Here is a 13,611-nt window from a genome sequence, read left to right on the forward strand (position 1 = left end):
TCCATTGTTCTGAGAACACTAGCAGCTTCTTTGTTTGATTTTTGTTTGATTCTTTTTCGTCTATCTCCTGTTCTCAGTAACGGCTTCTTGACAGCTACACATCCTTTCATAGTGTGCAGTTGTCTTCTTACAGTGGAAGGATGGAGAGAAACACCTTTTTTCAGATCTGTAGCAAGAGTGGAGTTTGATTTTCTCAAAGCTGGATGCTGCTGTACTGAAAGCTGAAGTATTGTTTATCTGATGGTAACAGTTTTGAAAGTCTGCCAGGTCTTGCACAGTTGTTCAGAGTCACATTTTCTCTATATTTTTTAAGATATATATTTTTTGAGCTCCAGTTTGTTTTTTTTACTTTCGACTTCCCCATGCCTTATGCAAACTGATTATCTTATATCTGATCTCCTCAGAAATATTTTCGCCAAAATTAATAATTTGTACTTGGAAACTAAATAAATGAGGGGTGGTCTCTGACTTTTGCACAGCGCTGCATGTAGTTTGCCGAATTATATTACCTAACGCAGTGGCTAAAATTGTTAAAGACCTGGTCACCTCATCAAGTGTTTATGAGATGATATATAAATTTCTTCCAAATGACCAACAAAATCACAATTTTCACTGTTCTAGTTGTTTTGTTGAAATAGTGTTGAAAATGTTTTGGAAGCACCAACTATCATCAGCACCAATACCTTTAGTTTCCACATTATAGCGCATCGATGTGAACATAACCTTTCACTGTGACTTTCCACCGTTAATTATACGCTTTTATCTGAATAATTAAAACCTGAAATGTCATAATGATTATCAGGATTAATACTGTGGTATATCATTAAAACAAGTAAGTGTGTCATCCCTACAAGCATCTAAGCAGTATTGCCTCAAACATAGTAAATTTATGAACCTTCATAGTGGCTTTCCCCATTTTTTAGGATCATCCGTGTATACAGAGGAAAAAAGAGCTTCGGGTTCACTCTGAGAGGCCATGCTCCTGTTTGGATTGATTCTGTCATTCCAGGTATGTATGTTGTCTATCCATCACAACAGTGTTCTTATGTTTTAAACTAGACTACTATTAGAAAGAAAACAACAAAGGGTCTTAAGGTGAATACAAGCGGATAGGGATGCATAGCCGGAATCAGACAGGATTGGAATTGACTAAAATTTGCTCCTACACGTGACGGTGATCAGCCTATTTATTTTTGTTTTGGCCAATCTGTCTAACAATTTTATGATATAAATGATGTTAAGTACACATGCTTTGTTTGACTGCTGTTTCTAAACCTTGGCAAAAATCTTGCCTATTACTTTAAAAAATGACTGTAGTAACAGCCAAAAACATCAGCCTTTGGCCATAAAAAATATGATCTGTATACCCCTACAAGCAGACTGTACATTATACAAAATACAAAAAAACAACAGTATCTACAGAATGTCCTGTGCACAAATTCTCTGTCATGTCACTACAATGTTCATTCTTTAATGTGTACCATTGTGGCGAAAGCCTGAAAGATGTGGAACAATACTGAAAGAGAATGGAGTGGGTCGTGGTGTTGCTAAGGCCAGTGTTGGGTACATTCTGTATGGAAGTGTGGATGATTGTGTGTGTGGGGCTGGAGAGGGGGAGGTGAGTGTGTGAGTGTGTGAGTGTGTGTATGACGATATTCGCCCACTTCAGGCCTGGGCAGAGGCTAGTTAGCACTGACTCAGCCGGGCCATGTGGGGCTGCTTATGGAAATATGGTAGGCGTCCAATATCGTGATAAAGAAACCGAATACAAACCCTCAGATCCAAGACTGAGGAGTCTTCATTTGTTATTTGTGTATTTCTGTCTGTCAACAAGATAACAGAGTGGAGCAGATTTACTAACGTTTTGCACCGTCTTAAACTCCAAAAGCGGCTGTCACAATTCTGTAAACAGTGCTCATACACTTTTATTTATTTTTCATGGGAAGTAAAACACTTGCCACTCCATGGGAAAAAAACACCTACCTGCATGGCGCATTATTCTTAATTTGATGAAGGAAATAAAAACCAAACTTAATTGTTTTAGAAAGACAATTCTGTAAACTTCTATTTGTTAATATTTAGAGTTTATTTCACAGAACTATCCAAGAGCAGGTTTTGTCTAATTAATGATCTGAAAGTTTTCTTGTCCAAACTATTGTTAAAACACATATTGGAAATCTTTCACTCTGCAGTTCCTGCATTAAAGCTACACCTTTGTTACTCCTGTGTGCTGTGGCTTCTGTGCGCTGTGGTTTATGTGTGCATGTGGCAGAAATGTCCATTCTTTGATATACTGCACGTAAGAGTTCGTGTAACAATTATCATACAGTTCCCAAAGAGCCAGAGAGCTGTCAGTGTAATTAATCGTAGATTTTACAATATAACATGGTTTTCAAATACATTAGGCACAGAAATCATCACAACAGCACAAAATGAATGTATTTCAAAGCACAATGTAAAAAATAATTACTTAATTTCCTTAAATGTTTAACAATGTAGTGTCCTATTTTCACAAATATATATATTATTATACTAATAATATCTTCACACACTTTCTCGTTAAGTAATAGTATTTTTTTTTTTTTATTAGACAAAATATTGAGAAAGTAAGTAATTATTTTCTAATGAGTCAGAGTTTGAACCTGAAACAAAGAGGGATTAAAAACTTTTTTCTCTTGTCTGGAGGAAACATGCTTTCATACAAAAACACATGGTTACATTGTGCTGCTCGTTTGTTCTTCATTTGCATGGAAGTTCTGCCCCTATGTATACAAGTGGAGCACAGCACAGGACAGTGAGCAACACAATGATATATTATTGTTTTCGTGATAAATTGCATCACAATACGCTTTTCTGAGGATATCATGTGCATTGCCATCACTTCTCGAGAACTGAGCAACTGCATGTATCATAAGACAGACTTAGACCAATTGGAGCCTGTAAACAAGCTGTACAAACTGCATAGTAAAAAGGAGCTAATGTCAGGGCATAATGGCATCATCTTATTATTTTATTTTTAACGATTTTTCGTCCTATTCTTTCTTCAGTAGTTTATCGTTGCAAATGTTGAATAAATGTCAGTTTTTTTAACATGCTGCTCTGTTGTGCTCATTCCACCTTGTTTACAAAGCTCAGAACAACTAAATATCATAATACATACTGTGTATTGTGAAACATGCAGTTTCATGATTTGAAATTTGAAATTGTATTTATTACCCTTACAGCAGGGCTGGACTGGGAAGTAAATTCAGACTTAATTTCAGCCCCCTACCCCCCATCATGACCCCCCCCCAAAACCATGACTAAGCCTGCTATCAAAGTTACGAGCGAAGGCATATTTTTGAACAACAGTAAACACAGATTATCTCTTGTAAATACATAGGCGTGAACACGTCAAATACGCTGTAGCTAGACTAAGAAGTGGAGTGACTGCTAGTTGGTTAATTAGCCATCTGTAGCCTTAGTGTACAAGTAGACGACCATGCATTTCACTCTCTCAGTTGCCCACAAATAGCGCCCCACTGGAAATTGTCTTGGTCCTATCAATGGCCAATCCATTCGTACCTTACAGGGCAGTTTGATGTTTTCCCAGTTTTGAGATTACTGATTCCACTCTTGTAGGGCTTTGATAATTAGCTGGTGAGTTGAATCAGAGACAGCTGTATACAGTCCTAGGCTCTCCAGGGAAGAAACTTAACATCACTGAATTATGTAAGAATAGCAACAGCTGTTAATATACAGCCCATAATATATGTGTACTCAGATACAGCAGGTTAAGTGTGTTTATATTTCACAGTATGCTGTGCACTCTATGTGCCAGAATAGACACTTTACTCATTATATCTTTTCCCATTCCAGACAGCCCTGCGGAGGAGTGTGGTCTTAAACCAGGAGATCGCATTCTGTTTCTCAATGGCCTGGATATGAGGTGAGTTCCTCAGTGTGTTCCCTCTACACTCTTTTGTCTTGAGCTGTAGTGAAGTCATACTAAAATAGAAGAGCACGAGCTATAGCTCTACAATGCTACATAAAGGGAAATTCCACCATTTTTTATTTCTGCATAATGTAATAGTTGAAATATAAACAAAGTCATTCAGAGTGGTTTAATGTAAAATCACTCTGTGTTCACTGCAAAGAAACGTAATAACTCAGATTTCTTTAAAGTGGTGGTGATAAAAAAAAATAGAGATTGTGAACTCCACAACTCAAATATAGCCATTTTATTCACTATCAAAAATGATCAGTGAATCAACTCATATTTTCTGAGTTTTTATATGTAATGTTAATAATGTTAAAATAGTGGTAAATATGAAAAGTATCTTTTGTCACTATTTTGCCTTACAGTATTGTGTCCCTCTCCACCTTGAATAGATTTTTAAAAAGTACATTTTAAGCCAAAAGTTTATCACAAATCTATCATAAAACATTGTCTCAGGCTGGTTCTCTGGTTCCTATCACCATCACTGTGAACAATTTTGACGCACTACGTTTCTCTAGATCGTAGCATTTCACACCACTCCACCCTGAATGACTTTCTTTACACCTTAACCATTGGATTATACAGAAACAAGTGAGGTCCATCACAAGTGGTATGTAAAGTGACCACTGTTGTTACTTAGCATCTGCTGGTCAGTGGAATGATACACATATGGTGAAACGTGCTGTAATCAGATTTAACAACACAGGAAGGATGCTTTTCAGCCAATCAATCTCTATGGTTGGAACTTCAGTCCTGTTTATACCATTCATCTTGTTTGATTTGATCACAAGTGGACAGTGAGACCTGACATTTCTAATCTGTCTCCAGTGACCAATTATGATTGAATTTTGTGACTGAAGACAGGGTGCTGCACACGTGTACTATGCCAGTCTCTTGCTGTTGTTGTCAGACAAAAATGTGCCATGAGTCCTTGTTTGTGTGCATGAACGGTTACAAATTTTTAGACTGCAAGGACTGCTAACGTATAAAACAGTGATTTTGAAATATGGACCTTGAATCAAGAATCCAGTCCTGGGTTTTGTAATTCCTGACACTAGGGGGTTGATTAAGGTGGTCCTTTGTTGTCAGGGATGCATCAAGATGCCTTAGTGTTCACTCTAGAAATGTTATGTGGTCATATGTATTTATTGTTATTTGATATGCAGTCTTGGCTGCTCAACTGTATATGGGGTAGGTGGAAAATCATGTAAATGAGATTTTTTCCAAACTATTGTACCTTTAAAACATGGCCTTAGAGTGTAGAATCCCTTTATTGGATATTTTCTTTTATTTGCTCTTCAGCATTTTATCAATCTGCTGGAAAATAACCTGTGTTCAGTAATAGTATAAACCTTCTCACCAAATATTGAAAAATTACATTATGTGGTGATTTTGAATTACACATTTGTGCTCCACTTGGCTGAAACGACTGTGTGTGGTTTCCGTCTCATCCTGTGAGTGGCCTGGTGACCAAGCTCGATAATGAGGTACCGTCAGTGCAGGGGTGATATATCTGTGTGTGTATATAATGAATATTTCAGTGATAGAGTACAAATTTCATGAGAATTTGACACACTCCACTGCTGTCCATGGAAACAGCAGAAGTATCACCAGTCCTCTCTTCATAGTGATTTTTCTTTGGAGTATAATCTAATTGTACACTATAAAACAGCTAAAAAAAAGTGCCAATGTATTCAGGACCAATGTGAGCAGAATTAATGCATGCAGTATCTTGCAGCTAAAAATAATTAGGTTTGTTGCCGAGCCACAATTTCGAATGAATAAAACATTGCTATCCATCCATTCATTCATCAGAACATATTACAGTTCCTTTTATTTCTTTTATTACAAGCTGCTAAAGTTGTTACATATTCCCCATAACACTGGCATAAAGACAAAAATTAGGCTACCTGCTATGCACTTACTGTGTGTGTAAGTAATAACCTTAGAGAATAAACATTTAGTAACTCATACTGAGCTACTTTATTCTGTGCAAATAGGAGGGGAATGCACTGTTTGTTATGCAGAAACTGACAGAAACTGACAGATGACGACGTATTGTTATCACGAACATTAGAATAGAACTGAAAACCTGTTGACTGAGAACTCACTCATAATAGAAGCTAATGGGCAGCTAAGTTCTGTGAACCAGCATTTGAAATGCGTGACTAACACAAATTCAAAACTAGTGCTTTTACACTCTAACAATAGAAAGACTGTCTTATCAGAGCTTTTCTTATGAAGTTTTATCATTACAGCAACACTGAAAAAAGTAGTCCGGATACTTTCGCTTTGTCTTTGGTTTTCTGGTGTCCATGGCGATCAAGCAGAGCACTGCCAATACCACAATGCTAGTAATGAATTACTACAAATTTTCCTCTCTGGAAAATTATTCTTATCTCTTAAAGAACGCATTAGACAGATTTACAGGCTAATTTATGAATAATGCACTGTACGCTGCAGACAGAGGAGGTAGGCATGTTGAAAAAAGCTAGAGTATTAAACCGTATTTTGGTGTATGTTTAGGAACTGCTCCCATGAGAAAGTGGTGTCCATGTTGCAAGGCAGCGGTGCCAATCCCACTCTGGTGGTGGAAGAGGGTCCAGCAGTATACCCCTCATCAGACTCTGAGGCAGAGGAGACCCCCCCAATGCCCCGCTCACGCTCCCCTGCTCTCAGCTCTCTGCAGTGGGTTGCAGAAATCCTACCGCCCAGCATTCGCGTACATGGACGCACCTTCAGCCAGCAGCTGGAGCACCTCCTCACCCTGCAGGAGAGATACACCATCTGCAAGGCTCTGGAGACCTTCTTCCAGCATAGGTTACACCAATCATGCTGTCTATTCTCATGCATCACCTGATGTAATACTGCAGACATTCAGACACACTACTCCCACTCTTCTATTTTAAGAATATAGCCATAGGGGACATACCTGTTTAGGGGCATGGCTGAAGTATTGTTTGACTATTAAAAATGTTCCATCAGTATTGACTGCCAATAAACCATTGATAAATATAAGTGGTTTGTTTTCTGTTTCAGTGAACAGATGGCTCTAGTATGAAGACAGTCACTTATGTCAGATAATTTTTTTTTTATTTGATTTGATTGAAGCTTTACAGTGAATACTATGCTACAAGGAGTTGGTTTTAATGTTATGACTGATTGGTATATACTCCATCCACATTATTGAAAAATTTAGAAATTGAGAAAAAATGCATAGTTCAGGTGCAGAAAACATGCAGAAATTGCGTTTTACAGCTATTCTGAAAAGTGGTTAAAATTACTGTCACTGACAAAATTTGAATATTTTTTTCAGATGCTACTTTTTGGAGCATTTATTCAGGAAGGTTTCTGTAGGTTGCTTTGTGGAGAATGTTTGTAAACATTGCCCCAGCAATCTGCATGTCAGCTCAAACATGACAAAATGCATTCTTTGTTTTCTGATCCTGGCATCTAAGAACTCTGTTGAATTAATTTAGTCATTTGTATGTTTATAAAACACCAATTAATGCTTTTCCATACAGCTAAAGGGCAGTAGATATAGACAGCAAATAAATCCTGAAAGCAGAGATAATTAACACTTACTGAGACTAACCATGCTTTCAGCACAAATGTCAGTGCAACGCGTTCCCTCAGCCTGAAACGAGCCTTTAGCTTCACGGCTGTGAAGCCAATGTGCAAAACATTCAAAAATAGCTTCAGCTTCAGGCACAAATAGATGCACATAGACAATATGGATCAATCTGCGTGGGTTCTTTTGGATTTCTTAAATAACTCAGCTACAGTGGAAATGTGCACATAGAGTGCTCTCAAATTGTCTCTAAAATGCTTTCCCCACCTGTCTGGCCCACAGGAATGTGGACACACTCATTGTGGATGTGTTTCCTGTGCTGGACACCCCTGCCAAGCAGCTGATCTGGGAGTTCATATACCAGCTTCTGACCTATGAAGAGCAGGAACGCTGCAAAAGCAAGATCTCACGCTTCCTCGGCTTCAAGGGAGCAGGTGTGCAGATTTCTGCCTGAATTTAATGCAGTCTGTTTGGGTTTGACTCATTATTAGGTGTTTGAGTATTTGTGGCTTAAATTAGTGATGCATATCGAAATCATACCAGAACCAACAGATAATCTTTTTAAAAAAGTTATCAGCATCATACAGACGTTTAAATCTGACCAATATTTCAAACTGATATTTGATGACATATTGATCATACTCCAGAACAGCAGAACATCAGAACATATAGATGATGCTGGGCTAAGACACTAAAATGTGTGTGTGTGGGGGTGTGTGTATGTATATATATATACATATATATATATATATATATATATACTTAAATGCATGGTCAGATAGTATGTGGCTTTTTATACTGTTGCTTGTATATTGTCTGTGTTTATTGTTGTTGCAGAGCCTGAACTTGGGCAAGAAAATCACAGACGAAGCAGCTCCATGAGAGTGAGCGGGACGTCCCACCGAAACAGCATGAGAGAAAGAAGCTCAGATGACTGTATCATTGGCACTCATCTAGGAATGGGTAATTTCATACATTTGATGGCTACTGTAAATACAATATACTGAGGTTATATATATTATATACTGATAATTCATATTAGCATAGTAGCTCCCATTGTTACATGCCCAGGCTTTCATTCTCTAGAATCATTTCTTTGCTCTTATGGAGCCTTAAACAACCAGCCATGCTATGTCTGATGTTTATGGTTCAATAACTCTTCTGCTGTAAGCTGAGGTTGCAAGCACCTTTTTGCTCTGTCTGTTTGGCAGAACACCAACCTCACTGCCACAGTAAATTCCAGTCAGCCATTGTTAGTCCCTCATGATTATATTTTGTTGCTGTCATATCAAAATCTTGTAACTCCATTTTATTTGTTCTTTTTGCTTTATTTGAAAGAGCAGATCATCTTTACATTGTGGATCATGACAAATAAACCAAAATAACTTGAAATAACCATTCCTGTTAGCATTTCAGAGATACAAGGCTTTATTATGACAGCAACAGTATGCTTTGAGGGGGGGTTTCAGCTTGCTTTGAGGTGCTATGTGCTGGACAGTGCTCTTTCCCTGCCTCAGGTACTTTCACTGAGCCTCCAACTCCAGGAGAAAGACAGTGTGGGGATGGGACCTCCTTCCCAGAGTCCCCTGATTTGAAGCATGTGGGTACCATTCAGCACTTGTTTAGCACCTGTTAAACTTTCACCATTGCTTTTTCTCAGTCATGCCATTTGTCATCTAACCACAACAAAAAACCTGTAGATATCAGGAGTGTACACAGAGTTGGAGAGTGCGTATGCGGGGAAGAACATCAAGTCTCTACAGAGTCACTCCTCACCTGGGACTGAGAGCATGGGCCATGCTGAGAGCCATGCACTCACTCGCTCCTTCACACACGCTAACACAGGTACACTCACAATACCATTTGCTCCATCTGAAATCAAACTGCGGGGTCTTTTTTGATGAGGTAATGTACAGTACAAACATAGCCCTACTCAAGCTAGATTAGTTACCAGTGGAGGATCTCTTATATCATTTTTAAGGGATTTGAATAGCTGATTTGTAATTCTAAATATTGTCCCAAATTACAGGTTTACCACCATACTTCACCTTTATGTTCTTTTGTGCTTGGCCTTGTGCATCTTTTATGCCAAAAAAAACATTTTTAGACCCTGATTACTTATGTTTAACAAAACTTATTTGTTTTTGAATGAATCTTGTTGGTAATCACTTATATTACAGAACCTCCCCAGGTAAAACCAATCCAGTTTGAGAAACAGGGCTCATGACTGTGAAAGGACATTACACTGTAACATAATAAGAAAGGTAGCTATGATAAGTAACTTAAGTTCTACAGTTAGATACATATGTGTTTGCTTGACATTAACTAAAGCATTAAGTCATTACTTCTAACTTGTAACTCTATTATCTTGCTTCCTTCAGTTTGATTAATTTGTATTGTTGTCCTTCGTCCTACTTACAGTATGTTGTTCCTTATAGGGACCCGTAAGTCAGGTCTATCTTTGTCCTGGAAGGAGCCCTTCCCCAGCCCTGAGCTTTACCAGCAGACTGTCCCTTCTCCAGGAAGTGTGGACTCCAACCCCTACGTCAGCTTAGACAGTCCTCCTGCCTCCCCTCAGCACTTGGAGGAGGCCCCTAGCCCCCTGTCCCGCCGCAGGAAACTCTTCACTTTCTCCAGACCTCCCCGTAGCCGAGACACAGACAAGTTCTTAGACGCTCTGAGCGAACAGCTTGGCCACCGTGTCACCATTGTGGATGACTTCCTGGGAGGCGAGAACGACTATGAGGAGGTGTGTGTGTGCATGTAATCAGTGATATATTCACTGAGATCAAAACACAGCAGTGCAGGTGGGGCTGGGCAATATCTAAAAAATAATGTCTAAAAATAAAAAACTGGGTTGCATATTGCATTGAAAACCTGATTTTGTCAAAGTTGTGGAGGGGTGGGGGTGTGGCCAAGGCCACCTTTATATTTAGTCTATGTTTCATTACCATCATGCACTCCAAAATCCATCATTTAGAAAAGGTTGATAAAATGACACAAAAAAATGCAATTTTGTTATGCTCACAATGCAGTTCTTTACTCTATTCAAATACAAAGTGGGTAAGCAAAATTGTATGTTTTATTCTCTCCTAAGGTGAGAGTTCTGGTGCTCCACTCATTGTTTAGACACCTTTGCTGATTACATTGCCATGCAATGCCATGTGGGTTCAGTTTCCTCCTTTTCAGTGATGCCCCCTAGCTGCTTGAGTGCTAATAGTTCCCCCTGGTGGCCAGCTCCTTAGCCTGTTAAATGTGAGTGAATGAATTAGTTAGTTAGCTAGTTAATTAGATACAAGTCTGGTCCATGAGTGGTCCATGAGGTACACTGCATTTATAAAACTTATTATTAAAGACTTTATAAAATATATTTTTTGTCGCTATTGAGTAGGCACTAAGAAAGCTCAGATGAACTTTCTAGAGATAGCTCAGATGATTAGAAATCATGAAGTATTTTATTATAAGTAATCTGAACACATTCGGACACTTAAGTTGTGTGGACTATGCGTAGAATTTTTCTCAGACAGGAGGTCACAATCTGGGAAGACTGGAGCAGAAACAATGCAAAATTTGCAGCACTTCAGCCTAATGTCTTATAAATGTCCTGTAACAAATTATTTGTCAGCAATACTGGGAAACAGTAATTAGAATGAAACAGAACAAAACATTACTTTAAAATAAAACATAACACTAAATAAATTTGTAAATCTTATTTAATATTATTTAGCAAACTATTTAAAATGAGGTCTGTGTAGTTCTCCAACAAGGAACAGCACTGGGTTACTCAGTCACTGCTTATATCCAGTTATATCGCTATATTGCCCTGCCCTAAAGTGGAGTATAAAAATGGAAAGTTGTTATAAGTGGTGATATGATTGTTGTGCCTTTGCCAGATGAGTTTCCAGGACGATCAGGAGAACATGTCCCATCAGTTGAGCAGCGCCAGCAGTGAGGATCACAGCAGCGATGACTCAACATCGGTGACCTATTCATCTGGATCAGACCACATCCCACCTCCTCCCCAGAGCCCTCCTCCTCCACCCCCACCACTCCAATTCATTGACCCACCCTCTCCTATCTGCCTCACACCACAGCACCTGCCCCAGCCACCTCCTGCCTTCCAGAACCACCCTATCATCGCCCCTCCACCACCTCCACCCCGCTTCTTCCTGTCCAGCCGGCCATCACTGCACAAGGTACTGCCTACACGTGAGGAGACCAGGTTCCAGCACCCACAGCCCCGGCAGACCTCTCCACAGCCTGCTGCTGTTCAGCCCACCCACCAGCTGGACCATCCCAAAGCCCACCCCATCCTGCAGTCCTCCACACGCACATCCCCTCAGCCTTTACGTGTGTCACCCCGGCCTCCACTGAGGCACCAGGCCCAGTCCATCTACCAGCGCCAGCAGAGCTCCGCCCCCAGGAGCTCACTCATCCAGCCCAAAATCCAAAGCCACTCCCCCCAGCCACCGCATAAGGTCTATGAGAGTACACGCTCCAACAAGATACCACCACCACCACCCCCACCACCTCTGCCCCCACCCTGTGACCCCCCACCGCTCCCCAAACCCAGCCCTCAAGCTTCTGACACCAACCACATGAGTGTTAAGAGACTCCGCTGGGAACAGGTTGAGAATTCTGAAGGCACCATTTGGGGACAGGTTAGTTAGCCTGAGACAGAGACATTCTGAAGTTTGGCATCAATTATTGATGTCAAATTAAAGGAATAGTTCTTTGGCCAAGACATGTTTGGAATTCAAATTTGCTTGTTTAGTGTAAAACTGGTCCTACAAGGCTAAAATAGCCAACAAATGCTAGAGCTCAATAGTCACCCAAATAACCCAAATCATTTTTATAAAAATAAATTCCCAAACCTTCTTTCAAACCACACCACTTCATTAAGGTTGCACAGACTTGCCAGTGTGGTTTAGAGCACAGTATGACTTATTGTGAGCTATAAAAACTTCGCGACAGGCAGCCATTTCAGACAACACCAGAGCTGGTATTCACAAAGCAGGACTGATCTTGCATTGTCACAAAAACTGATCATCACTAGATCATCACTTCTACTCATGAGTTGGTGAATAGAATACAGACCTTGTAGTCTAAAGTGGCTGCTTCCAGTTTTTTTCTGTCATACTGTGTTCTAAACCACATTAAGTTTGCCTGACCTTAATGAAAACATTTTGAAATAGTGTTGGTGATGCATATTTAAAGAAACTATTTGGTAGGGGTGGGCGATATAACATAAAATATAATAAAATCAATATTATAAATATATTTAAAAATTATAATACATGAAAAAAGTTCACGATATGTATCATGATATTAGATTTTTAAAGTACTATTGAAAACTGAGTATGGTGACATTTGTTCAACATTTTACATGGTGCATTAAAGTAAATACAGTTAAAAAGGACTAATTATAATTATACTTTCTTTGTAATGAATAATGCAGTTCTTTACATAGTGATGATTTTGATATACTCAGAAGATACTCAGAAAAGCATATTGTGACATAATTTATCACTAGAACAATAAAATATCACCATATTGCCTTCCCTAATATTTGGGCTATTTGGGTGACTATTGAGTTCTTGTGTTTGTTGGCTATGCCTCAATAACTATAACAAATTATTCAATAACAAGTTATACAATGTAGATTGAAATATTATAAAAAACACATTAGATGGTATTCTTAGATTGTGTTTTTATTCAATAATTCACATTTTTGGGGAACAAAAAGTTAACCAAAAAGCAAAACATTTTATTATTTTTAATTTATTTTTATTTTAACTTAATTTCTTAACCATTATAGAATAATCTACAACTCTGTTTGTCATTCTAAACACCCCTAAAAATCCTTCTTACAAATTATTTGAAACCTATGAAGTTGAGTACTTACCTCATATGAGAGTCACTTTATTCATGTATCTGCAACACAATTAATATTAAATTATTGAATACAGTGATTCCAGTTTTTGATTTTGATTCATTTTTTATTCGTAGTGTATCAGTCACAATATGACTAAAACAAAAGTTATTCAAACACGGATATGTT

General features: G+C 38.7%; 1 protein-coding gene across 1 annotated transcript in view; it reads left to right on the forward strand.

Annotated features, from left to right (window-relative positions):
* The window catches only part of grid2ipb (glutamate receptor, ionotropic, delta 2 (Grid2) interacting protein, b), a 42,233-nt gene that overhangs the window by 19,827 nt on the left and 8,795 nt on the right, over positions 1-13,611 (forward strand). Inside the window, exons 6-14 of the mRNA XM_036573070.1 lie at positions 924-1,009; positions 3,859-3,928; positions 6,506-6,799; positions 7,833-7,984; positions 8,388-8,513; positions 9,068-9,150; positions 9,251-9,395; positions 9,989-10,299; positions 11,444-12,211. Of these exons, the coding sequence (XP_036428963.1) occupies positions 924-1,009; positions 3,859-3,928; positions 6,506-6,799; positions 7,833-7,984; positions 8,388-8,513; positions 9,068-9,150; positions 9,251-9,395; positions 9,989-10,299; positions 11,444-12,211 (2,035 nt within the window). The remainder of the gene's footprint in view (positions 1-923; positions 1,010-3,858; positions 3,929-6,505; positions 6,800-7,832; positions 7,985-8,387; positions 8,514-9,067; positions 9,151-9,250; positions 9,396-9,988; positions 10,300-11,443; positions 12,212-13,611) is intronic.

This window comes from Colossoma macropomum, unplaced genomic scaffold, assembly GCF_904425465.1.
Source record: "Colossoma macropomum unplaced genomic scaffold, Colossoma_macropomum, whole genome shotgun sequence".
NCBI lineage: Eukaryota > Metazoa > Chordata > Actinopteri > Characiformes > Serrasalmidae > Colossoma > Colossoma macropomum.